At 64.9% G+C, this 25,166-nt stretch overlaps 1 protein-coding gene across 1 annotated transcript in view; it reads left to right on the plus strand.

Annotated features, from left to right (window-relative positions):
- The first annotated feature begins 9,442 nt into the window (after window positions 1-9,442).
- The window catches only part of ADCY1 (adenylate cyclase 1), a 34,380-nt gene continuing 18,656 nt past the window's right edge, over window positions 9,443-25,166 (plus strand). The window contains exons 1-7 of the mRNA XM_036327192.1: window positions 9,443-10,084; window positions 13,785-13,934; window positions 17,272-17,390; window positions 19,239-19,350; window positions 22,994-23,121; window positions 24,323-24,481; window positions 24,890-25,031. Coding sequence (XP_036183085.1) covers window positions 9,443-10,084; window positions 13,785-13,934; window positions 17,272-17,390; window positions 19,239-19,350; window positions 22,994-23,121; window positions 24,323-24,481; window positions 24,890-25,031 — 1,452 coding nt within the window. The remainder of the gene's footprint in view (window positions 10,085-13,784; window positions 13,935-17,271; window positions 17,391-19,238; window positions 19,351-22,993; window positions 23,122-24,322; window positions 24,482-24,889; window positions 25,032-25,166) is intronic.

A 25,166-nucleotide genomic window follows, 5' to 3' on the forward strand; every position in this document is an offset into this window, starting at 1 on the left:
CTCCGTGGGCCTCGCGCCCATCCATGGAATTGCCACCACTGATACCGCGAACATGGAGCGTTTGGGGGTGGTGGGTGGGGAGATGAACAAGGAATTCTAGTCCCTTCCGGGAGCCGGGAGCCGGGAGCCCGAGCCACGGTGACAACGCGGATCCGTGTGGGACGCACTCGAGGTTTTAATTTCTGCACCTGGTGCAACAGCAGATTCACAGGATGAACACGTGTTGCAAGTCACAGCTCTTCTAGGCTCCCAGCTTTCCGTGAAGGGAGACAGTTTTGGGGGTTTTGCATTTGGTGGCAGCGCCGGCTGGCCCTCGTGGACGCTGCTGTACTGCGGAAAGGGTGTCTCGATGTCAGGCCCGCGGCGCGGCCCTGGGATTCCCTAACGGGAGTGACCTGCTGGGCACTTGCTTGAACATGTGTCTTTAAAGTTCACTCCAGCGCAAAATACGCAGAGGGGACGTAGGCGAAAAGACCTGAATGTGAACCAAAGTTCTGCCAGAGGAAGTAAGATGGCGAGGCCTTGGCCTGGGCAGGGGGGTCCCGCCCCACTCAGCCCTGAAAATAAAGCAAAAGGCTTTTTGCACACCCCAGAGGACCAGCGGTGCCCTGATTGCTGGGGTGTTTTTATGCTCCTGTTTGTAAGTATTTGCATTTTTATTTGTCATGAGTAGCCCTGCGATGAAAAGCCGCCGCCTGTGTCCCAGGAGGCGGGCCCAGAGGCTTTGATGCGGCTCGCACGGTTTTGATACCAAGTTGCTCTCATAAATATTGTATCCGTTCCTCCCTGGGAGAGGCTGTCAGAGGCCGCCTCGCCCGCTGCGTGAGCGTGGGATTAGCCACACTTGTAATCGTGGCCGACTCAACAGGTGAAAAAAATCATCTCATTATCATCATTGGTAACGTTTTGGGTGCTAGTGGAGGCCAAACAGATGGTGGCAATTATCTTTTTTAAATACATTGATTTCAGAGAGGAAGGGAGAGGGAGGGAGAAACGTCAATGCTGACACAGATGGGCTGCCTCCTGCACGCCCCCTGCTGGGGGTCCAGCCGGCAGCCCCGGCATGTGCCCTGACCGGGAATCGAACGCGGGACCCCTTGGTTCATAGGTCAAAGCTCAACCCGAGCCACGCTGGCCGGGCGGTGGCGATTACCTCTGGAAGTCAACCATTTGAAATGTCCCCGTTGCAGAGTATTTCACGTTATAATTTGTAACCGGAGGTTTATAATGAAGTTGGAGGAGATATTGAAGCCGGTACCCAACTTCGGGCCGAGGACAGCTCTCTGAACAGGGCACCTGGCGTCTGCTGACAGCGACGACGGTCCAGGCAGGCGCGGCCGCCGGCTAATTCCCGGTGACATTGCTGCCAGCAGCTGGGCTTGCCGGTTGCTACAAGTTGATACGTTTGTTTGTCCTGTGGTTTTGAGTGACTTTCGCCACAATCTCTCAGCAGAATGAAGCTGCCACGTTCTTGCAATTAATTAACCATCACATTTAATTTCACACTCCGAAGATTTGCAGTAGCTCCTGTTTGCGAGTCACTGTCGCAAAGAATGAAACAATGTTTAAAGAACCAGCGTGTAGTATTGTCCATTAAGTCTGGGCTAACCATTAATAAACAACACAGTGTGGGAAGCCATCTGCCGGCTCGGGCGCCGAGGGGGCCCCGCCTGGTCTGGGCGCGGGGACTGGACGCGCCTGACCTCCAGGAGGCGGCTGGCGGGAGTGGCCACTGGCCTCAGAGCAAAGCTTCTCCTGGGTTCGTGTTTGAGCGAAGCCAGCGCACACCGAGCGCAGGACGATGACAGAGAACCCGCTTCCTTTAAAAAACTGCTGTTACTGATTTCAGAGAGGAAGGGAGAGGGAGAGAGAAACATCGCTGATGGGAGAGAATCATTGATCAGCTGCCTCCTGCACGCCTTCTACTGGGGCTCGAGCCCACAACCCGGGCATGTGCCCTTGACCGGACTTGAACCCTCGGGGTGGGCAGCGCAGGTGGGAGGACAGCGTGCAGTAGGAGCACCTGGGAGCCCAGAACGGGGTGGACGTGCCCGGCGAGGGCACGAGAGGTGAGGCCTGCAGGTCGCAGACCCCAGCCGCACGGCGGGTTCTGTCTATGGAGAGAAGCGCCTCCCCCGGACGTGAAGGGTGGCCGCCGCTCTCCTCCGTGGGGGCTAGGGCTCCGGCTCGGACTGCCGGCTTGGGGTGGCACCAGGACACCCGTGGAGGCGAATGAAGCTGGTTGCCCCCCCCCCCCCCCGGTGCCCGCAGCCTCCCTTCTCTGGCTCGGGGGACACCCCACTCTGCCTGCAGCCGGGGCCCAGAATAGCTGCGCTCCAGATGGCTGCATGCTTGGCTGGGGTCCCTCCGTCTTCCTCTCCACACCTCCCGCCCCAGCTCAGAGACGCAGCCTGCACAGCCCCCAGGCCGGTTCCTCCCCGGCCCTCCGTCCACCCCCTCCTTCGTCCACCCCCTCTGCGGCCAGGGGCCTCCTGCCTGCTCCTGACCGGCCCCTCCCAGCCCCCTGATTTCACTGCGCTTTGCCGCTAACTGGCCCGCTTCCATTTTTGTCCCACGTGTGGCTGTGCCAGTAGGGGGCGTGGTCACCCGAGGGGAGGTGGCCACGTGATCAACAGGAAGTGTGCACCGAACAGGGGGCGGGGGCCACATGATGGCCGGAAGTGTGCACGTGGACTGGGCGGGGAGGTGCGCACGTGGACAGGGGGCGGGGAAATGAGCAGGTGGGGGGTGGGGAGGTGTGCATGTGGCTGGGGTGGGGAGGTGGGGAAGTGCACACGTGGTGGACGGGGGGCGGGGAAGTGCGCACGTGGCCGGGGAGGTGAGCACGTGGACTGGGGGGGTGGGGGGGGAGGGCCGGCACCCTGGTTTCAGGTTCTGCCCCAGAACCGGGAGAGCCCCTGTTCCTGTGGGTTGGGCGGTCTCAGTCATCGGAGCAGCAGCCCAGGAAACAGCCCTCCTGCCCCTCCTTTTGAGGCTTTGACCAGGTTCTGGGAACAGCTGAGCCCTGAGCCCCCGCAGGGGATCCCCCAGACCTCACTGCAGGGCTCCCAGGGTGCTCCGTCCCTTTATTTTGTAAATATAGACCTTCCGCTGTTCCCAGCGCCCCCATTCTATGGCAATGCACCTGCTGCTGCTCTGCAGCCCTGTGTGTCCTCCATGGTCCCCTTAATTTCCAAAATGTCCTAAACCTGTCCTATCTTACCCCTAAAATTCCTGTTTCAGTGGGAGGCTCAGGGACTTCCGCCGCCTTGCCGAGCCCCCAGCTGCAGGATGATTCAGGGTCCTCTCCAGCCCCACCCTCACCTCCTAGGCCTCCCGCTCATGAGTCCAGCCTGGGCCTCTGCTTCCTGGAGCACCTGGTTGACAGGAGCCAGCAACTGGGTGGTCGTGCCCATATTCCAGATGCCAAAACTGAGGCCCAGAGAGGGGAGCAGAGGTTCCTACCCCCGGCCCACCTCCCCCTCCACTCAGCCCACCTCTCAGGCGGCTCTCCCAGCTGCCCCTGGTTGCCATGGTGTCAGAGGAGGAGGAAGAGGAGGAGAAGGAAGAGGAAGAGGAGGAGGAGTAAGAGGGGGAGGAGGAGATTCCTGAGAATCAATCCCCAAACACACACCAGCTGGCCCTCCTTCCTCATCCCTCTCTCCAGCTTCAAAGCCGCCTTTGGTGCAGGCAGGCGGGGCCTCTCCCTGGCCAGGCAGACGGAGCAAAGGAGGTCCAGGAGGCAGAGGGTCCAGGTAGTGGGCTCTGGGACCCCACCCTCACCCAGCAGGTCTCCTGGCCCGGGCTCCACACCCTTCCACAGTTCCCGACCAGGCGGGCTGTTTCCTGCCTCCCCCTTCGCACATGCAGTTCCCTCCTCAGTGAATGCTCTTCCTCGTCCTTCAGGGCCCAGCTGGGCTTTAACTCCACGGGGAACCTGCCCTGAGCCCCTCGGAGCTCCCCCTGCGTCCTCTGGGCGACGCTCTCATGGGCAGTGAGGTCTTGGGGTGCGAGCTCTGCCTTTGTGCCCCAGCCCCTGGCACAGACAGGTGCTCAGTGAACCCGGAAGGAAGGGAAGGAGGGAGGGAGGAAGAGAGGGAGCAAAGAAACACCTCTCATGGGATTGGGGAGGATCTGGACCGGGGGCACCTGGCACGGGGCTGGGCTCGGAGCAAAGCCCACTCCCTTCGCTGCCTCCGCCTGAGCCTGGGCTCCAGCACCTTCCGCCTCCTCCGATTGGACCCGGCTCAGGGGCCGTGTCCACACCCGCAGGCCTGTGTCTGCTGCCCATTAGGATGCGAGGTCATGACACCAGGAGGCAGACGGGCACTTGGTTTCATGAGGAGCTGGTGTGTTAGGGAGAAAGGCCTCCATTCTTGGCAATCCTGAAATCCCAGACTGTGCGAGTTTGCAAGGACCTGAGGGCTGACTTGAGCAGAGGTTTTCAAAGGGTTTTCCACTGAATACTTGGTGCAAACAAAGCCGGACCTGAGACCATTATGTAAAACAGATGGCAGCTAAGCTGGTTGGGGTTGGGGCAAAGGGTGCGTGTTGAAGCAGCGTGGCCACGGCCCGGCGCGTAGGGCCAGCTCGCAGGCGGTCAGGTTGGCTGAAGGCGAGGTGAGGGCTCAGCGCGGCCAGACAGGGCTCCTCCTGGGGACTCCCTGGGGCTGTGCTGGGAAAGGGGGGGCTCAGAGGCAGGAGGAGGGGCTGCTTGCAGAGCAGGAATGGCGGGACCCCCTCCAGGTTGGGGCGCGCGTGCTGGGTGGGCGGGGTACGAGGGTCCTGGCAGGAGCTGCTGCCGTGGGCTGAGTACATGCCATGGAGGAGCTATTTCGGGCGGATCCCCTGCGTTGGGGACAGATGGGACGTGGGGCGAGAAGGGAGGCAGGCGGGTGGGAGGCGGTGCCTGCCAGGGAGGCGGTGCCTGGCCACCCAGGGGATGGGGTGGGCAGTGCCCCTGCCTCACATTCTGCAGGCCATGGGCCACCTGACCAGAGCGGTTGCCGTCAGAGCACCCGGCTCTGGGCTGGACGGGGCCGGTCTTGTTGGACCACAGGCCTCACTGGACCCTTCCAGCACCTGCCCGCGTCCCAGGCTGGGCCCCTCCCAGGTGCGCCTCCCGCGCACCCTCCCCGCGCAGGTGTGCAGCCTGTGGTCAGGGCTGGGTTTCCTTCTGAGCCCGCAGGCCAGCCGCCCAGCGCCTATATTTAACCAGTTTAATGAGATTCTATCCAGTAATTCCTGAAACTGGTAATCTCTAATTGGGTCAAACGCTCTACCACGGCCAGGGCTCTATTTTTAGCTCAATCCTCAGCTGCAGCTCCTGCTCCCGGCAGCTGTCAGCGGGGCTCCCGTGCGCGCCAGACCTTGTTTCCAGCTCACCTGGTGCGAGTGGGGGCGCCCCTGTCGCCTGCCCCCCAGGTGGTTGGCACAAATCCATTTGGTGCCGGTCAGCTTAGGGCCCCAGTGTCACCATAAGTAAGAGGCTGTGGCCAGCTTTGGGGAGCTGTCTTTGTTCTCAGGGAAAGGGGGTGCTAAGCGTGTCTTTTATGAACATCCCTGGGGGTTCACAGAGAACCGTGCCCTGGCCTCATGCAGCCCAGGGACCCCGCTGCAGGGGCCAGGCCTGTCTGTGCTTTGCCTGCTCACGGCCTCTCAGTGGCAGAGCACCCCCTCCCCCCCAACCCCCACGCCACCCGACAGCACCCACATGGCCTCCTCCCGGGACCCTGTGCACCCTCAGCCACGACTGGCATCCCTGCCTCCTGCGGCCACTTGTCCCCCCAGACGACACAGCAACCTCCCCAGGGCTCCGCGCCAGTGGCTGATGGAGCCTGTGGCTGGGTGATTCCAGGCCGAGAAACACGTTGAGAAAGTGAACTTGACCGAATGCGGTTCCCTGTTGAGTATCATCCACCCCTTTCCCGCCTCCACAGACCCAGTCAGTGCGGGGACCTGGGGTGGGAACTCCCGTTGGAGGCAGGTCCCGGCTGACGAGGAGGGACCAGGGAGCTGCCCGCAGAGTGGCGTCCCGGCCGCGGGGTCTCCAGGCGCCCGACAGCCACAGCAGCTCCGGAGCTTCAGTGCCGCCACTGCCCAGTGCCGCCACTGCCCTGTGCACGGGGCGTGCCCTGCCCCTCCTCCCGCGAGACCCTGTGAGCCAGTCCTCGGGGGAGACGAGGCACCGAGAGGCCGAGTCACCTGCCCAGAGTCCCCAGCGGGGACACGAGACTCAGGTCTCTACCCAGCCACGACCCGTGTCCCCTGCATGGCCTGCCCACCATCCAGGACGCTCACTTGCTGTCGGAAGGCCCAGGCCCTCAGTTGTGACACAAGGACACACACGAGGTTGGCAATGACGGGAAGTCCCAGGGCCGCCGGGGCCACAGGCCGAGCTGTCCACGGACTCGGGGTGCCGAGAGCAAAGTGCACGCGTGGTCTCCGCAGGTGACCGGAGGCCGCCTCCCGCCCCGCAGGACCTGATGGGACAGTGACGGTCCGCAGTCTGCTCAGCGCTGAGGGGGGGAGGCCTGTGCGGCCCTTTGCTGTGGGTTGGTGTTCACCGTCCGTCACACCAAAGGCGTCCAGGACGGAGCAGGCACTGGGGGCCCAGGACACGGGGCTCACACCACAGACCCTCTGTCCCCGCGGAGGCTGACGTCAGAGACCAGGTGTGGATGGGGCCGCGCCCTCTGACGGCCCGGGAGGGCCTGTGCCGCCCGTGGCAGCGTCGCTCCGGTCTCCACCGCCTTCAGGGTGTCCTGTCCCCCGAGGCCCCTTCGTGAGGACACAGTCACGCTGGACGGGGACCCCCTGCTCCAGTGCGACCCCATCTTACCCGCCGTGGCCACCACCTTGGAAAAGCAAGGTCACGTCCTGAGGTCCCGGGGTGAGGGCCTCAGCGTATGAATTTGGGGGACACCGTTCGGCCGATGGTGAGTGCCTGCCCCGCCTCTGGGGTAACCTCCCCGTTGTCCTGGCTGCCAACTGCCCTTTGGGGGCTTCTCCGTCCAGCCCGGCGAACGGGGAGAGGAATGTGTCACAGGGCAGGTCCCCCCCATGGGGACAGACGGCCCCCCCCTCGATGGGGACAGATGGCCATCCAGGTGAGCCACGGGGTCGGGGTCAGGGCTGACCTCATCCCGGGCTCTGGTCATTCTGCCTGTGACAATGCATGACCCCCCCCCCCCCCGCCTCTGCTTCTCTCTCCACAAAAAGAGGGGGTCGACCTCTGTCCGAGGCCATGGGAGCAAACAGGACGACACATGGTGACCGTGGCCCCACAGGCCGGAGCTGCGTGAGGACAGCGTGCGTGGCCCGGGGCGCAAGCCCCAGCAAAACCGTCACAGGCTCTTTGGAAAGCAGGTGCCCACCTGCCTGTGAAGGTTGGGGGGGGGGGTAGGGATCTGTGACCTTTCCCCCAGTCACTTCATGGCGGCCTTCTGGGCATGTCGTCCGATCCAGCTTTTATTTTATTATTTTATTTGTATTGATTTCAGAGAGGAAGGGAGAGGGAGAGAAACACTAATGATGAGAGAATCAGTGACTGGCTGCCTCCTGCACACCCCCTACTGGGGACTGAATGGGCATGTGCCCTGACTGGGAACCGAACCCTGACCTCCTGGTTCATAGGTCGATGCTCAACCACTGAGCCACGCTGGCCAGCCGGGCTGATCCAGTGGGGCCATCACTCAGCTTTAGGACACACAACACACCCACCGTTTAGCCAGGGCACCCGCGGGAATAGTACCTAACACCCCACAGACCTTGCTACCATCAGGGACACGCAGGGGATGTGATGGAAGGTGGCGCTTTGCCACAAAGCGGGGTGGGGCCCCGGTCCACCCTACCCTCCAGGGACACCAGTTCCAAGAGGGGATGGAGCCCTGACCGTAGGGAGTGGTGGGTGGAGGATTAGGGACCCAGGGCGGGAAGGGGGCGGGGCCGGGGACCCCACCCACTTGCTGCTGGGAGCTGCTGGGACAGGGAGTGGACAGGAGTCCTGGCCTGGGTAGAGGCTGAGGTGCCATCTCTACGACAGTCAGAGCTGACCGTGGCCATTTTTGTTGTTGGTAATCCTCATTAGAGGACATTTTCCCACTGATCTTTAGAGAGAGTGGAAGGGAGCGGGGAGACAGAGAAGCATCAGTGTGTGAGAGACACATGGATGGGTTGCCTCCCGCATGCGCCCCGACCAGGGCCAGGGATTAAGCCCGCAACCGAGGTACGTGCCCTTGACCGGAATCGAACCCGGGACCCTTCAGTCCGCAGACCGCCGCTCTACCCGCTGTGCCACACAGGCCAGGGGGCTGTGACCACTTTGGAGCTTCTACAAACAGGGCAGCGTCCTGCGCTCACCTAATCCTGAGCCGGGACCCTTGAGCTTCTCCTGAAATTCCCGCCCTCAGGTCCACAGCCCAGGGGGTCCCTGGGCGCCCCAGTGAGGCCGGAAGGGGGCGGGGAAGGACCCCGGTGGGCGGCCCCCTGGTCTCTGGTTCCAGGGGCCCCGTTCCCGGTCCCTCTACCAGAGGCGCCAGGGCAGGGCCTGCGCCGAGTCCCGCCTCTGCGCCCTCCCGGGGCAGCCCCTACCCTGGGGTCCTCTTGCTCGCGGGGCAGAGCCACCCACCAAGGGCGGCAGGAGAACCAGCAGCTCGGCCTGAGCCCTTCCCTCCTGGGCTGAGTGTGAGCGCGGCCACCGGGCACCCCGCATTGGTCTCCCCTCCACTGGGGTTCCAGCTCCCCCTCAGGGCGAACTGCAGCGCCCCTCACTGTACTGTTCCCCCCCCCCCCCCCCAGCCTCACACCGGCTTCCTAACCCCTGGCTCCAGGGCCCTCCCCTGGCTCACACCCGCCCGGGCCGCGCTCCTGGAGACCTCAGCACCCCCTCCCCCCGTCGCCCATCCCCCCATCCCGCCCCCCCCCCCCATCGCCCGCCGCCACCCTCCTCCCGTCGGGTCCTGGGCGTCGCTTCTGGGGCTCGCAGGACCCTGGGCGCGGGCAGCACCTCGTCATACGGGGAAACGCGCCCGGAGGATCCACCCGTGGGAACGGCGCGGGATTCCAGCGCGTTTAACGCCCAAGGGACGCTGCAGGGCACCCACCGCGCGAGCGGGGAAACGCGCCGCAAAGCCGGGGCCTAAGGTCACGCGACCCGCCCGGCGGCGAGGGCGCGGGGGGCGAGGAGGGGACGCGCGGGGGCCGTGCGCGCCCGGCCGGCGGCTCGGGACGGGCTGTCGCGTCGGCACCGCGGCGGCGGGAGGACCCGGCGGGGGCGCGGGGCGCCAGTGCGCAGGCGCGGCGGCGGGAGGGGACGCGCTCGGGGCGCGCGCGCGGGCAGCCGGCGCCCCATCTCGGCCCGCCCGCCGGCGTCTCGCCGCCCGCCCGCCCGCCCGCCCGGCGCCCCGGCCGGCGAGGGGCGCGCCCGCTGCATGGCGCTGAGATGGCGGGGGCGCCGCGCGGCCCAGGCGGCCCAGGCGGAGGCGGCGGCGGCGGCGGCGGAGGCGCGGGCGAGCCGGGGGGCGCCGATCAGACGACCGGACCCCGCGGCCGGCGCGGGCTGCGGGCGTGCGGCGAGGAGTTCGCGTGCCCCGAGCTGGAGGCGCTGTTCCGCGGCTACGCGCTGCGGCTGGAGCAGGCGGCCGCGCTCAAGGCGCTGGCGGTGCTGAGCCTGCTGGCGGGCGCGCTGGCGCTGGGCGAGCTGCTGGGCGCGCGGGGCGCGGCGCGGGGCCTGGCCGGGGGCTCTCACCCCGTGCACTTCGTGCTCTTCCTGGCGCTGCTCGTGGCCACCAACGTGCGCGCGCTGCCGGCGCCGCGGCTGCAGCAGGTCGGGCGTCTGGCGCTGCTCCTCAGCCTCACCTTCGCGCTGCTCGGCTGCCCCTTCGCGCCCGGCGCCGCCGGGGTCCCCGCCGGGGCGGCCGCGGACCAGGGCGTGTGGCCGCTGCTCCTGGTCACCTTCGTGGCCTACGCGCTGCTGCCCGTGGGCGGCCCGCTGGCCGTCGGCTTCGGGCTCGCGGTGGCCGCCTCGCACCTGCTGGTCACGGCCACCTTGGTGCCCGCGCGGCGCCCGCGCCTCTGGAGGACGGTAAGCGCCGCGCCCCTCGGGGCCGGGACCCGCCCGCTCGGGAGGGCTGGGCGCTGGGAGCCGGGCGCGCGTCTCTCCCGTGGGCCGGTGGGGACACGGAGGCCCCGGCGGGGGGCGCGTTCAAGGTCACTGGGGAGTCGGGGACCAGGGGGGCCGGCACCCCGGGACTGGGCTCCTTTCCGAGTCCAGCGTGCCGCCGGGTGTGGAGCCGGAGACGGGAAGCCGCGCGGATAGCCAGGACCGCCCCAAGGTCAGGCGGCGGTGGGCGGCCCCGCGGGGCTGGAGCCGGGTCCGCCGCCCTCGAGGCGCGCATCCCCGCGGGAGGGACGCGAGTGGGTGCGGAGCGGGGTCTGGGCGGCAGGGTTCCTCCCGGGCTGTGCGCGCGGCCCCGGGCTCCGCGCCTGTGTGCACCCCGGGGCACAGAGTCCCCTCCCAGCCCTGAGGCCGGGAGGGGGACCCTCTCGGGTCCTGAAGGGCGGGGGTTGCGGAGGTCGCGCACTGGCTGCCTTTGGCTCGAGGGTGTGGGAACCGGAGGGGTGGGGCAGGGGAGGGGAGGGGGTGAGGAGGGGCAGGTGGTCGGACCAGACAACCCGTGGGGGATGGGAGCCAGTCAGCTGGGGGGGTGACAGAGAGGCGCCCCCAGACCCCATGCCCTGGGCACACGTGGTCACAGGACCCTAGGACCCAGTGGAGGGACACGATTCTGGACCTGAATTCAGGGCCCGGAAAGGGGGCGGGGCTGGGAGGGCGGGAGGATGGCGACCTGGAGGGGCTGGGGGGAGAGGAGGAGAACTGGGGGTGAGGCAGAGGGCAGGGGAAGGGCCAGGGCTGCTACCGGGTGCGTGGGGGGTGTTGGACCCCTGAGGGTGAGAGAGAGAGAGAGAGCGCGCGCGAGAGCCCACGAGCCCGGGGAGGAGGCTGGGAGACAGGTGTGCAGGCTGTGTCTGCCTGTGGGCAGGTTGGCGAGGTGCTGGGAGCCATGGTGTGTGAGTGCAGGCACCAGGGCCGGGGAGACCTCCTGGTTCCAACCTGCGCCTGGTTCCCAGGTGGAGCGTCGGCTCGGAGACAGTCCTGGGGTCCAGGGTCACAGTGAAGACAGCCGGGGCCCCATAGGGATGACCAGGCTGCAGGGGGGTGCTCAGGTCACCTGGGTGTTCAGGTTCAAGTGGGCACTGGTTTTAGAGGACTTGCCCTGCCCGGTTGGGCCTCAGTTTACCTGGGGAATCATCACGGCTGGAGTAGAGGGAAGGTGGGTATGGAGTGTGACTGGGTAGGGTCCCGGGTGACCTGTCCCCTGTTCTAGTCATTCCCCCATGACCTGCCTCCCCTAGCCCTCGTGCCCCCCCATCTGCCCCTCAGCCCCTCTGTCCTCCCTGACCTCTGCAGGCGCCTGCTTTCCCCGCCATGCTCCTGGCCGGCTGAGGCCTTGCTCTCTGGAAAAGCCGTGCCTGCCTGGCCTGTGTACAGACCTTGGCTCCTGAACCCCTGGGCTGGGTGACCTGGGCCCCTTGCCCGAGGAGATGACCGCCGAGGGCTCCATTGCAGGGGCCCTTGGAGACTGGGAGCTGGTGGTGCCGGCCTCGTGGGAGGGGTGCTGCTTCTCTCAGGGGGATGGGTGTCCCGTGTGTCCCATGTTCTGTGTGTTCCAGACGTTGCATGCGGCTGGGAGCCAGGGTGATGGTGTCTCAGGGAAGGCTGCTGCCGGGAGTGAGCCCCTCCGCCTGTGGGCACGGTAACAGCTCCGTGCCGTTTAATATTGGCTCTGCAGCAGCGCACTGTTTCATACCTGCTGGCCGCCCGGCTGCCACCAGGGCCTTTGCAAAGAGACCGGCACGAGCACCTGCCCAAATGCAGCACACGGTCTGTCACGGGACAGACCCGCCTGGCCACTCGGACCCGGCCCAGGCCCAGGCACAGCTGCCCCACCTGGCGGGCGGCACCAGGTCCAGGCACCACAGAAGCTCACCAGCACCGGCTCCCAGCTCCAAGACGGCACCCGGGAGGAGGGGCTAGGCTAGGCTGTCCAAGGTCACAGTGAGGATGACAGGGCCGCCTGGAGACCATCAGGCCACTGGGGCTGTTCAGGGCCAGGGTGGGCCCTGTCCTTGGAGGACTGTCCACTCCCATGTTCCCAGGGCCGGGGAGCTGTTCCGCTCTCCGCTGGCGGCGTGGTATCCAAGGGGAGTGTCCCCTCGCGTCTGCCTGAGGTGCGGTGTGTGCACCCACCGGGCAGGTGCGTGTGAGACTGACTTGGCCCCGTCCAGCTGGTCGATGACCTAACCCCCGAGATAACAGGCCTTTCAGAGGGACAGGCGGCAGCCGTCCCTAAGGGACGAAGAACAGGGACTCGGGAAGCCCAGGGTCCGATGGCCGGGCGCCGGGCGTTTATGGGAAAGGGAAGGGGAACCTTTGCTTCCACAGGAGGAAGGCGTGGCTATGGGTGCGGATCCCCTAGCAGTGACGCTGAGTCTAAACCAGCGGTTCTCAACCTGTGGGTCGCGACCCCTTTGGGGGTCGAACGACCCTCTCACAGGGGTCGCCTAAGGCCATCGGAAAACACATACATAATTACATATTGTTTTTGTGATTAATCACTCTGCTTTAATTATGTTCAATGTGTAACAGTGAAATTGGGGGTCACCACCACATGAGGAACCGTATTACAGGGTTGCGGCATCAGGAAGGTTGAGAGCCGCTGGTCTAAACCGTGTTTCTAGTTTTCAGTCTGTGGGCATCCCGCCCCTTGTTATCCTTGCTCACAGCCTCTTGGGAACACGGTTGCTTTAGGCCCAGCAAAGGCTGCTTGGCCTGTTAGGACACCCACGTGGAGGAATGAGACTGCAGCTCCGGCTCCATTTTATTTTGTTGTTTTATTTGTTTGTTTATTTAAAAAAATATTTTTATTGACGTCAGAGAGGGAGGGAGAGGGAGAGAGAGAGAGAGAGAGGAATGCCAGTGCTGAGAGAGAATCATGGATCGGCCGCCTCCTGCACGCCCCTCCGGGGATCGAGCCCGAAACCTGGGCCTGTGCCCTGACCGGGAATCGAACTGTGACCTCCCGGTTCACTCAGCCACTGAGCCACCGGCTGGGCTGCGGCTCCATTTTCAAGTGGGTCTGTCCATGTGGTTCACACGCACTCACTCTTGTCCTGGGGTGTCATCTGAGTGCTGGGGCTTATAGATTCGCGTCCCACGGTCTGTCGAGAACGCAGGCGGAAGTCACTGTGAATGCAGCAGGTCTGTCTGTCCATGCCCTGGGGGTCATGTGCCTGAGGCTGCCCCAGTCACCTGAGGCTGCAGGCTGCCAGGGCCGCTCCCACCCACCTGCATCCCTGCCCAGGTGGACCTGCCTCCCCTCTGCTGTCCTGCAGTCACCCCATCGGGTCCCGCCCTCCCATGCCTGGTTCCTGGCAGGAGCCTGTGACCGTGGCCTGTGGCCTGCGGGCCACGGTGCTGGTACTGGTTTTGTCCTGTAATCGCGAGCAAGGCAGCCCTTCTGGTCAGTCCAGGAGCAGCGGCCCTGGAACCTTCCGGAAAAGCCCGAGTTTCTCGGACACAGGAGCCGTCCGTGTCTGCAGGGACGGGACAGGGTTCCCAGGACCCACGGGGGCCGTGGCCCCCTCCCGAGCTGCCCGTGGAGGGGGTTGGGGAGCGCCCGCCACGCGGGGCCCCTGCCCACACTCTGTCCTCTCCCCTCCAGCTCGCCGCCAACGCCCTGCTCTTCCTGGGCGTGAACGTGTACGGGGTGTGCGTGAGGGTCCTGGCCGAGCGCGCCCAGCGCAGGGCCTTTCTGCAGGCGCGCACCTGCATCGAGGACCGGCTGCGGCTGGAGGACGAGAACGAGAAGCAGGTGGGTGGCGGTCCCTGCGCGGCGCCCTCTCCGGTGAGTCCAGCCTCCCCCCTTCCCCCTGCTCATGTCCCCTGGGTTAGGGTTAGGGTCGCATCCCACTTGCGGGACCTTCTCCGTGGATGGAGGTGCGGCCTGCAGGTCAGTCGGTCCGGGACAGCTGTCTCCCTGGGTGGCCTCGTCCCGTGTCCCCCGCACGCAGGTCCCCGCCCTGCCTCGCTGGTCGGACTGCTTTCAGCACAGGGAGCCCTGTCCTGGGCTCCTGGGCACCCGCAGGCTCAGGTTAGGCTCCGGGTCGCCCGGCAGGCCCAGCGCAGCCCGGAGATGGCCGAGCAGCGCGTCCAGCCCCGTCCAGCCCTGCCCCGTGTCGGGGTGGCCCCGGCCACGTGGGTGTCACGGTCTCTGCTTTCATGTTTCAACTCATGAACAGAGCAGTTCAGCTCAGGAGCCCCTGCGGGAGGTGCACCCCAGTTCTGGGAGATGGGCGGGTGCGGGGCCAATTCTGGGGTGATCGTTGTGGGTAGGGGTGCCCGTGGTGCCGGCAGCAGGTGCCGGGCGGCCGGGACGGGCTCTTTAAGCGAGTCCGGGCCTCTGCTTCCCGACTGAGCATAAAGGAACTTGGTTCTGTCTTGTCACCTGGGAACCCGCTGGTTGGAGAGCTTACTCGCAGTGGTTCTCAACCTTTTGGCCCTTTAAATACAGTTCCTCACGTTGTGACCCAGCCATAAAATTATTTTCGTTGCCACTTCATAACTGTCATGTTGCTACTGTGATGAATCGAAATGTAAATATCTGATATGCAGGATGGTCTTAGGCGACCTCTGGGAAAGGGTCGTTTGACCCCCAAAGGGGTCGCGACCCACAGGTTGAGAACCGCCGGCTTACTGGCTTGGGAAGGAGAATGAAGCGAGTGGCAGAGTGGCCAGTGGCAGAGGGGGCAGGGCATCCCACCGTCTCAGGTCTCCTCACCCTAAAAGGGCCTGGGAAGAGAGGGCGGCAGGAAGGGGCGTCGCGGCCACAGGTGGAGGCGCTAAACACAGATAGTAGGAGGCTCTCAGCGCTGATCTGAAGCCAGAGTGTGTGGGGCTGAGGCAGAACCAACCGGACCGGTTCCCAGAACCGCGTCAGTCCCCCACCGTCTCCAGAACAGCCTCCGGCCTTGAAATGCTGACTCAGCAGGAAAGGGGGGGCAGAGGGGGAGGAAGCCCCTGGCCGGAAGGTCAGCATACGAGGCGGACACCCCAGGGAAACATGTCGTCTCAGGGCCGTCCTGAGGCGGGACCACAGGGTGCAGACTGGGTCATGGTCTGCGGGCCGGGGGGGGGGGGGGGGGGGCTGGGCCACCTGGCTCACCCCCCCCCCGCCCCCCGAGGACTCCTGAGGGCTCCCCCTGGGCCGCTGAATATGCGGGAGCCTCGATTTCTGGCCTGAGTGTCCGGGCGCCGCTGGGCCGATGGCGGCCACCTGTTTTGTTGGCTGAAAATTGTGAAACCGTTTTCTAAAGTGTCTAACGTTTTTCTTAAAAAATTTTCTTTATTGATTTCAGAGAGGAAGGGAGAGGGAGAGAGAGATAGAAACATCAATGATGAGAGAGAATCATGGATCGGCTGCCTCCTGCACGCCCCCCACTGGGAATCCAGCCCAGAACCCGGGCCTGTGCCCTGAGCAGGAATCGAACCCTGACCTCCTGGCTCAGAGGTCACGCTCAGCCCCCGAGCCCGCCGTTCGGGCTGAGTGACTAACGCGTTTCATTCTCAACGCCCTGTCTGCCTGTCTGCGTCGCCAGCGCGGGTGGCGTCTCTGCCTTTTGTTGTCCCTGTTCCAGCAGGTGTGTTGGGCCGTCGTTGTGGCTTTAATGTCCTTTTCTCTCCTGCACTGGCCGGGCCTCCAGGGCCATGTGGACGGGGTGTGGCGGGCTCAGCGCCGGCCCGAGTGCACTGCTGGTGGGGTGCGGGGGGGCCCTCTCTGGATGCTCCCCACCCGGACGAGGAAGGTCCCCTCGCCTCCTGAATCCCCGAGACTTTTCATCGCGAGTGGATGTTGAATTTTGCCATTTTCCCCCTAGATCATTGCCTGTGATTTTTGTCGTTGCCCGTATGGCATCGAGTGATGTCTCAGGGTTGAACTGCACTGTGTCCCTGGCGGATGCCCCGAGCCAGGCTCTGAGGTGTTGGCTGAAATGCTGGGAACGGGCAGAGGTTTCCCATCGTGTTCTTGAGGGCCCCTGGGCCGCGGTTTCCTCGTCTTGTCTTGCCTGGTGCTGGTGTGAGGGCCTGGGTGGCTCCCTCAGCCTCCGTGGCAGGCCGGAGGGTTAGTGCTCGTCCTTTGTCAGGTGCTTGGTTACGGGCCAGTGAAACCACCCGGCTCTGGGGGCTTCTTCCTGTGAGTTTTTAAATGAAGAAACCGACCTCTTTCATGGACACAGAGCTATTCGAGTCTGTCAGTCACAGCACTGACTACATTCCGGGAAGTTGTAATTTCTGCTTTTCGGGGACCCGTGTTTCTCCCCAACTGTCAAACTTGTGTGTGGAGAGCGGGTCCCAGTCCCTTGGGTCAGGAGTGACATCTTTCATTGGTTTTGCTGGAGGTTGGTGAGTTGTTTCATTGAGGGGCTGCTGGGGGGCAGTGAGATGGGGTTCTCTACCCGCCCCCCCCGCCTCCCCAACTCCACGTGGGATCTAAACTCTGCTCCTTGGTTTTCTTCCCAAACCTGAGAGAGGAGCCTCAGACTGTGAGCCTGGAGGTCAGGGCCAGCAGCAGGAGGTCGGGGAGGACCCTGGGAGGGGAGGGCAGGGCTGGGTGAGGAGGGTGAGGCCCAGGAGGGGGGCGGAGCCCCGAGAAGCCCGATGTTCCTCCTGCCCTGGAGGTGGGGGGAGTGGAGACCAGGGGAAACCAGAGGAGGGACCAGGAGGAAACGCCCTGCTGCCTCCAAAGCCCTCACCTCGCGAGGACAGGGCCCCATCTGCCCGGGGCAGGGCCTCCCAGGACGGCTCCATGGCCTCTCGGTGTGGCAGGGGGTGAGGAGCAGGGCTGGGGGCGGGTTCCTTCCCGTGACCGCTTCCTGGAGAAGCCAAGCGCACGGGGGGAGGCACAGGGGGCTGTGGGGAGACACGAGTGGCTGGGTGTTCCGGGGGCATCTGCCCAGGATTCTGGGATTGAGGTCCCTGTGCAGTGACCGGCCAGGCCTGCGCACCACCCACCAGGCTCTGGGGCCAGGCAGGGGCTGCAGGACGGGTCCACGTGCTGCTGGCTTGGGAGGAGGGCTGAGCCCTCGTCCGGGGCAGATGCCTGGAGGATGCACAGGGAGGGCCCACGCAGCACCACCGCCTCTCCTGTCCAGGAGCGGCTGCTCATGAGCCTCCTGCCCCGGAACGTTGCCATGGAGATGAAGGAGGACTTCCTGAAGCCCCCGGAGAGGATTTTTCACAAGATTTACATCCAGCGGCATGACAACGTGAGGTAGTGCGCTGGCCCGTGGCCGAGAGCCTGGGAGCTGAGGTGGAGGTGATGGAGGAGGTGGAGGGGATGGAGGAGGTGGAGGGGATGGAGGAGCTGGGGGTGATGGAGGAGGTGATGGAGGAGGTGATGGAGGAGGTGGGGGTGATGGAGGAGGAGATGGAGGAGGTGATGGAGGAGGTGGAGGTGATGGAGCAGGTGATGGAGCAGGTGATGGAGCAGGTGATGGAGCAGGTGATGGAGGAGGTGGGGGTGATGGAGGAGGTGATGGAGGAGGTGATGGAGGAGGTGGAGGTGATGGAGGAGGTGAAGATGATGGAGGAGGTGGAGGGGATGGAGGAGGTGAAGATGATGGAGGAGGTGGAGGGGATGGAGGAGGGGATGGAGGAGGTGCTGGAGGAGGTGATGATGATGGAGGAGGTGGAGGGGATGGAGGAGGTGATGGAGGAGGAGATGGAGGAGGTGGAGGTGATGGAGGAGGTGATGGAGGAGGAGATGGAGGAGGTAGAGGTGATGGAGGAGGTGATGGAGGAGGTGATGGAGGAGGTGGGGGTGATGGAGGAGGTGATGATGGAGGAGGTGGAGGTGATGGAGGAGGTGGAGGTGATGGAGGAGGTGAAGGTGATGGAGGACGTGGAGGGGATGGAGGAGGTGATGGAGGAGGTGAAGGTGATGGAGGACGTGGAGGGGATGGAGGAGGTGATGGAGGAGGTGATGGAGGAGGTGATGATGATGGAGGAGGTGGAGGGGATGGAGGAGGTGAAGATGATGGAGGAGGTGATGGAGGAGGAGATGGAGGAGGTGGAGGGGATGGAGGAGGTGAAGGTGATGGAGGAGGTGGAGGGGATGGAGGAGGTGATGGAGGAGGAGATGGAGGTGATGGAGGAGGTAATGGAGGAGGTGATGGAGGAGGTGGAGGGGATGGAGGAGGTGGAGGTGATGGAGGAGGAGATGGAGGAGGTGATGGAGGAGGTGGAGGGGATGGAGGAGGTGAAGGTGATGGAGGAGGTGGAGGGGATGGAGGAGGAGATGGAGGAGGTGATGGAGGAGGTAATGGAGGAGGTGAAGGAGGAGGTGGAGGGGATGGAGGAGGTGGAGGTGATTGAGGAGGGGATGGAGCAGGTGATGGAGGTGGAGGTGATGGAGGAGGTGATAGAGGAGGTGCTGGGATGGAGGAGGAGATGGAGGAGGTGATGGAGGAGGTGGAGGAGGTGATGGAGGGGATGGAGGAGATGGAAGTGATGGAGGAGGTGGAGGGGATGGAGGTGATGGAGGAGATGGAGGAGGTGGAAGTGATGGAGGAGGTGAAGGTGATGGAGGAGGTGATGGAGGAGGAGGTGGAGGAGGTGATGGAGGTGATGGAGGAGGTAATGGAGGAGGAGATGGAGGAGGGTAGTTGTCCCCCTAGAGAGGATCCCCTGAAGACCAGGAGGGAGAGGCCACGGTGTGGGCCAGGGTTCGAGCCCAGGCAGGAGGAGCTTCCCCTCTGGGCACTCGGTTCATCATCACACCCCTGAGATCTGCCAGCATCGCACCTTGACTTTGTGAGGAAATGGAGGCTCAGAAAGTGAGGCGAGTGTGCGGAGGTCCCCGACAGGGCCCGGCGGGGCTGAGGCTGGACCAGGGTCAGGGGCCTCTGAGCGGCTGCAGTGTCTCCTGCCTCTGTGACACCAGAGTCCGTGGTCCTTCCGACCTCAGTCTTCTCTCCTGTGAAATGGGAGGAAGAAGCCGTGGCTTCCAGTCTGGGTTGAGGAAGAAGCAGGAAGATGTGCTTCACGGTGACTGTGAAGGGCAGCTGCATGCGGCAGCCTGGTCTGAGGCGAGCGGTGACGGGCATCCCCTGTCTTGCAGCATCCTCTTCGCGGACATCGTGGGCTTCACGGGGCTGGCGTCGCAGTGCACGGCCCAGGAGCTGGTCAAGCTGCTCAACGAGCTCTTTGGCAAGTTCGACGAGCTGGCCACGGTAAGTGCTGCCACGGTAAGTGCTGCCACGGTAAGTGCGGCCACGGTAAGTGCTGCCACGGGAAGTGCGGCCACGGGAAGCGCAGGAACTGGTCCGGGGTCTGCGAGGGGCTGTGGCCCGGACCGATGGGCAGAGGTTGGCTCACCCACTCGGTTCCCGGGACCACCTGTGGGTTTGCAGGTGAGGGAGGCGGGCACTGCCCAGCCCGCGCAGTGTGGTTGGGAGACTCCCTGCCTGTGGGCGCCTCCCAGAGGGTCCTCCCCGGGCAGGGCCTTGGCGGGGGCCTGGGCCCGGCCGAGCCGGCTCCTGTCTTGGTCTGATCTTCGCGGAGGGTGTCCGTCTCCTCCACGCGTGACGTCAGCGCGGCCGGGTCGTGGGTGCTTTTCACCAAGTTGAGGACGTTTCCTTTTATTCTCATTTTGCGAGTTTCTGTCAGGAACGGATGCTGGCTTTTGTCCAGCGTGTGTTTGCGTCTGTTGCGACGGTCACGCGGTGTTCCCCTTCTAGTTCCTGTTGACGACTCGCAGACGCAGGCGGATGTTAGGACGACCTTGTCCCCGGACAGCGGGACGCGGGCGGCGGTGGGCCGTTTGATGTGTTGTTGGCTTTGATTTGCTCAGGTTTTGTAGCGAGTGTTTCCATCTGCGATCCTGAAGGATGTCACTCCGGCTCCCTTGCCCCGTGTGGGGTCAGGGTCATGCGTGCTCGCCCGGCAGGGCCTGGGCGTCCTCCAGCCGGCTTCCGGGAGTCTGCGCAGAACGGGTGTCGCCTCCTGCCTGAGCGTGTGGCCGCGTTTCGTGGTGGAGCCGTCGGGCAAGGAGCTTCATCTGAGGAGCATTCAGCTACAAACCCAGTTTCCCAGACACGGCCCCGGGCTCTGCGCTGCCTTGAGGAGCGTGGTGGTCCTTTTATTTCCGAGGAATCTGTCCGTTTAACCGAAGTTGTCAGCATTATTCAGGTTGCTCGCAGTGTTTCTCGTCACCCCAAGGTCTGTAGACTCAGGGGCGACCTCTCTCGTTCCTGATTTCGGTAATTGGTGTCTCCGTTTCTCTTTCTTGATCATTCTGCCTGGAGGTTTGCCAGCTTTAGTTATTTATTTTATTTTATTTTTGAAAATATATTTTATTGATTTTTACAGAGAGGAAGGGAGAGGGACAGAGAGTTAGAAACATCGATGAGAGAGAAACATCGGTCAGCTGCCTCCTGCACACTCCCCACTGGGGATGTGCCCGCAACCCAGGTACATGCCCTTGACCGGAATCGAACCCGGGACCCCTCAGTCCGCAGGCCGGGCGATGGGAGCCTGTGTCCCTGGCTCTGGTCATCACCCCACCCTTCAGAGGCTGTTCCCAGGGAGACCCTGTCCTCTGTTGCATGTTCTCGGCCCCAGTGTGGCTGTTCCCGCACGTGAGAGGGGACACGTGGGGCCTCAGGCCGTGCAGGTGACGCTCACACCTCACTGGGCCGTTGGGAGGCCGGACAGGAGGGGGCGCCTTTCCTAGCAGGTCACTAACATAATGCAACATTGTATCAGCCCCAGGTGTGTTTAGACACTTACATGCAACATTGTATCCATTCCGTGTATAGCTTCCTGGTTACTCACATGCCTTAGGAAGTGATGGCCCCAGTAGGTCTAGTGCCCACCTGGCTCCGTGCAGTTATTACCGTATTATCGACTCTGTTCTGCATTCTCTACAGTGACCCTGGGTTTCTGTAATTTTTCCTCCTCAGCAGGAAATAGATCATTTACTGGAAAGCGGGTAGATGCTTGGAAGTCCCGGTGCCTGTCATTTGCATGGGGGGTCACCCCACCCCGGCCCCCAGGAAAACACTCCTCAGCAGTGGGGCCCAAATGGGCCACTTCCAGTCCCCTCCGCACCTGCCCACCCTCAGGTGCCCCAGATCCTGGAGCGACCTCCTTCCCAGCATCCCGTCCTCCTGTCGGCCTTGGGTGGGGGTGCTTTTGGGCTCTAGACCCCGTGAGTCTTCCCGATGGCGTAGAACCCCCTCTCCCTCCTGGGCCTGGGGTGGGTGGGGGCTCAGGGCCTGTTGGGGGCTCTGCCTCCTGGCCCCATGGCTGCCTGCTCAGGCCGGGCAAGGGCCCACAGACCACGGAGCCAGGGCAGGAGACCCTCCGGCCTGTCCTCTGCTGCCTCACTGGTGCCCCCTCCCTTCCAGGCCCCTCCCACGGCCTTGTCCCTTCTGTCTCTGCTTTGGCCGGAAACCAGGTTCAGGCATCAGATGCTCCCGCGGGAACCCCAGTATTTTCAGGGAGCGAACACGTCAGAATCCACAAACAGCACGCTCCTGGGTCTCTGGAGCTTGCTCACAGATGCCAGGGCGCTTGAGATGAATAAAACCAGATGATGCATTTAAAAATATATCTTTATTGATTTCAGGGAGGAAGGGAGAGGGAGAGAGAGAGAGAGAAATTTCAGTGATGAGAGAGAATCATGGACCGGCTGCCTCCTGCACGCCCCACACGGGGGATCGAGCCCGCAACCCGGGCCTGTGCCCCGACCCGGAATCGAACCTGGTTCATGGTTGACTTTCAACCACTGAGCTTCGCCGGCCGGGCCCAGACGATGCGTTTTACCTCCCCAACCCGCTCTGGACTGTGGGGCCTGCCGTGGGGCCGGGCTGGGAGGGACGCGCTCTGCGTCTCCAGCCGGGGACACAGGCGGCTGATTTTGCTGCTGTTAAAGCCCCACCCCCACCCCAGAGGCCGGGGGCCCGGACGCTCGCGTGGCCAGCTGCAGGCCGCCGGCCAGAGGATCTTATTCGTCGTTGGCTCGATAGCGGGAGCACAGAGCGCAGTTAGGTGGAAGCTGTGGGTGTTCGGAGCTGGGCCGGAGCTCTGGGCTCGAGGAGACAGGCGGGGGGCTGACACAAGCGGGGGGCTGACACAAGCGGGGGGCTGACAGGTGGGGGGCTGACACCGGACGGCAGGCACCTGAGAGAAGTGGAAGCAGCCAGGCCTCTCGCCAGTCATTTGTTGTTACCTTAGAGGTGTCACTTTTGTTAACGTGCGACGGGCTTGCTGTTGTCTCGGGTGAGTGGATGCACCGTGAAGATTTCCCATGTGGCTCCTCGGGGTGACCCCCAGCTGCGACCCCCGAGGAACGTGCTCAGGTGGTGATCCCCAGGTGTGGGGGGTGGGGTCAGGACTCTGGCCCACCAGGTGAATCAGATCTGTGGGCCCAGACGTGGGGCCCAGGCTGCAGGGACTGGCAGATGCGTGTGGCCCGCCCTTCCCGGGTGAGGGGGGGACCTGGCACGTTTCAGAGGGCGTCACAAGAGGGGCGTGTGCCAGCCCCACGGGGGTGGGAGCCGGGCTGGGGGAGGAGCTGGCGCCCAGGCTGGGCAGGGTCTGTGGGGTGGGCCTGGTGAGCGGAGGGACCAGCAGATGGACTCCTGCCTGGAGGAGGCCTGAGGGCAGGTGTGGGGAGGCGTGGGTGCTCCAGGGCCACCCTGATCACAGCCAGGGGGGCTGCCCGCCCTCCCGAGGCTGCGCTGCCCGAGGGGAGTCCCCGGGGGGCGGGGGGGCCCTGGTGTGAGTCCCGCCCTGTGGTAGGTCTCCAGCACCTCGTGGGTGGAAGGGGCGGGGCCGCCTGGCCGTCCCTGACGCGCCCTCTGCTTGCAGGAGAACCACTGCCGGCGCATCAAGATCCTGGGGGACTGCTACTACTGCGTGTCTGGCCTCACCCAGCCCAAGGCCGACCACGCCCACTGCTGCGTGGAGATGGGCCTGGACATGATCGACACCATCACGTGAGTGCCCGCAGCCGCGGGCCCGTGCGTCCCGGTCCGTCTGTCCCAGTGGTCACCTGTGCCGGGGCTGCCGAGACCTGGCCGAGGCGAGGGTGCGAGAGAGCCTCCTCTCCTGTGGGGGCTGCGTGACCCCCTCCTTTGGACTCTGTGAGGGACCCCCAGGGCCCGTGTGCACCGTCAGGCGGGAAGTCACCTCGCGGGCGTAGCTGGATGAGAGTCGGGGCCGACTGGGGAGTTCCCTTCCTGGGGCGGGGCCCGGGGGCAGGGGTGCCCTGTGTGGGGCGTCCCTGGGGCACCGGGGCTGGCCTGCCGCTTCTGGTCCTGGCCATGTTGTTCCAGGTGCCGACTGGGGCCCAGTTTGCTTCTCTCCTTCCCTGGGGAAGGAGCTGGGCTTGGAGCCGGGGTTAGCGTCCCTCCTGGAGCCGGGAGCCCGTGGCTGAGGCCCTGCTTCTCCCGCGGGTTCTGGGCCGCCCTGGGGTCCCGCCCTGGGGTCCCGCCCTGGGGTCCTGTCCTGCAGGCCTGACGTCTGTGGATGATGAGATGATGGGGGGGGGGCTGTCCTTGCTCAGGCCAGGGTGATGCTGTCCCCCCCTGTGCGTGGTCTCCCCCCTCCCAGGGCCTCCCGCGTCCCTCAGCCAGGCTGGAGGTGGGCTGGTCCGTCACCGCTGGGAGGGGGAGAAGGCGCCTGGGCCGGGGTCTGATCGCGGTGTCCGCACGTTTTGTTGTGTTTTTACCGCCGGTGGACAGGGTCACTACCTGCACCCGTAAAGCCCGTAGTTGGGCGGCTTGGGGAGCGCCGGGCCCCCTGCAGGCCGTTCTGCAGCCCCCTCTCCCGAGGCTCAGAGTTCGGGGTCAAACCTGGACGGTTCAGAGTCCCAGGCCGGGCCCCTGGTGGCCGCGCTGTGGCCCTCACGCGGCAGGAGGGCCCCTGTCGGCTCCCGGGACGCAGAGCAGCATCGTTTCCCTCCTGGGCGGCCTGGAGGGCGGGGCGGTGCCCTGTGATGGCCGGTGGCGGGGACTGGGGGGCCTCCTGGGCACAGCGGGGGGCTGGGCTCCCCAGGCCGGGCGGCCTCACGCTCCTGCCCGTCCAGGCACCGAGCTCGGCCGTCGGGGACACCAGGCCCGGACCCTGGGCCTCGGCCGGGAGGGGGCGGACGGCTCCGCGGCCGACGCCCGTGTCCGTGTCCGTGTCCGTGCGCAGGTCCGTGGCCGAGGCCACCGACGTGAACCTGAACATGCGCGTGGGGCTGCACACGGGCCGCGTGCTCTGCGGCGTCCTGGGCCTGCGCAAGTGGCAGTACGACGTGTGGTCCAACGACGTGACCCTGGCCAACGTCATGGAGACCGCGGGCCTCCCGGGGTGCGTGCGGGCGAGGGCGCTGCTGCGGAGACGGGGCGGAGGGGGGGTCCCCGCAGCGCCGGCCACGGGGCGGGGCGTCTCAAAGTGGGCGGGGCTCTGAGCGGAGCGCCAATGAGGAGGCTCCGCGCGGGCGGCGCTGTCCCCGGTGCTGATTCTGGTGCCGTTCGCTTCCCTCCTTCCGAGGGGCTGGGCTCGGAGCGGGTCAGACCCCCGGCCGCGCCCCCGGGCCCTCGCTGCGCACGCTCTGCTCCCGGGACAGACCCAGAGCCCAGGCTGACCCCGTGAGGTCGCCCCGAGCGCGGGGGGCGGGGGGGTCCCTGTCCTCGCAGCGGGGCTGCAGGGCCGGCCGTGTGTCCGGGGGCTGAGCGTGGGCCCCCCGGGACTCTGAGCCGCGGGCTCGCCCTGCAGGAAGGTGCACATCACCGAGGCGACGCTGGCCTGTCTGAACGGCGACTACGAGGTGGAGCCCGGCCACGGGCACGAGAGGAACAGCTTCCTGAGAGCTCACAACATCCAGACCTTCTTCATCGTGCCCTCGCACCGGCGCAAGGTGCGCCCGCGCCTCTCCTCCCGCTGCCTCTGCGGCTCCAGGCACCCTGGGGCGGGCGTCCCCCCACGTCCTGTCGGGGGCTGGCCTTGGCGTGTGCGTGTGAGTGTGTGTGTGTGCGTGCGTGTGTGTGTGCGC

Source organism: Myotis myotis, unplaced genomic scaffold (assembly GCF_014108235.1).
Source record: "Myotis myotis isolate mMyoMyo1 unplaced genomic scaffold, mMyoMyo1.p scaffold_m19_p_11, whole genome shotgun sequence".
Classification (NCBI taxonomy): Eukaryota; Metazoa; Chordata; class Mammalia; order Chiroptera; family Vespertilionidae; genus Myotis; species Myotis myotis.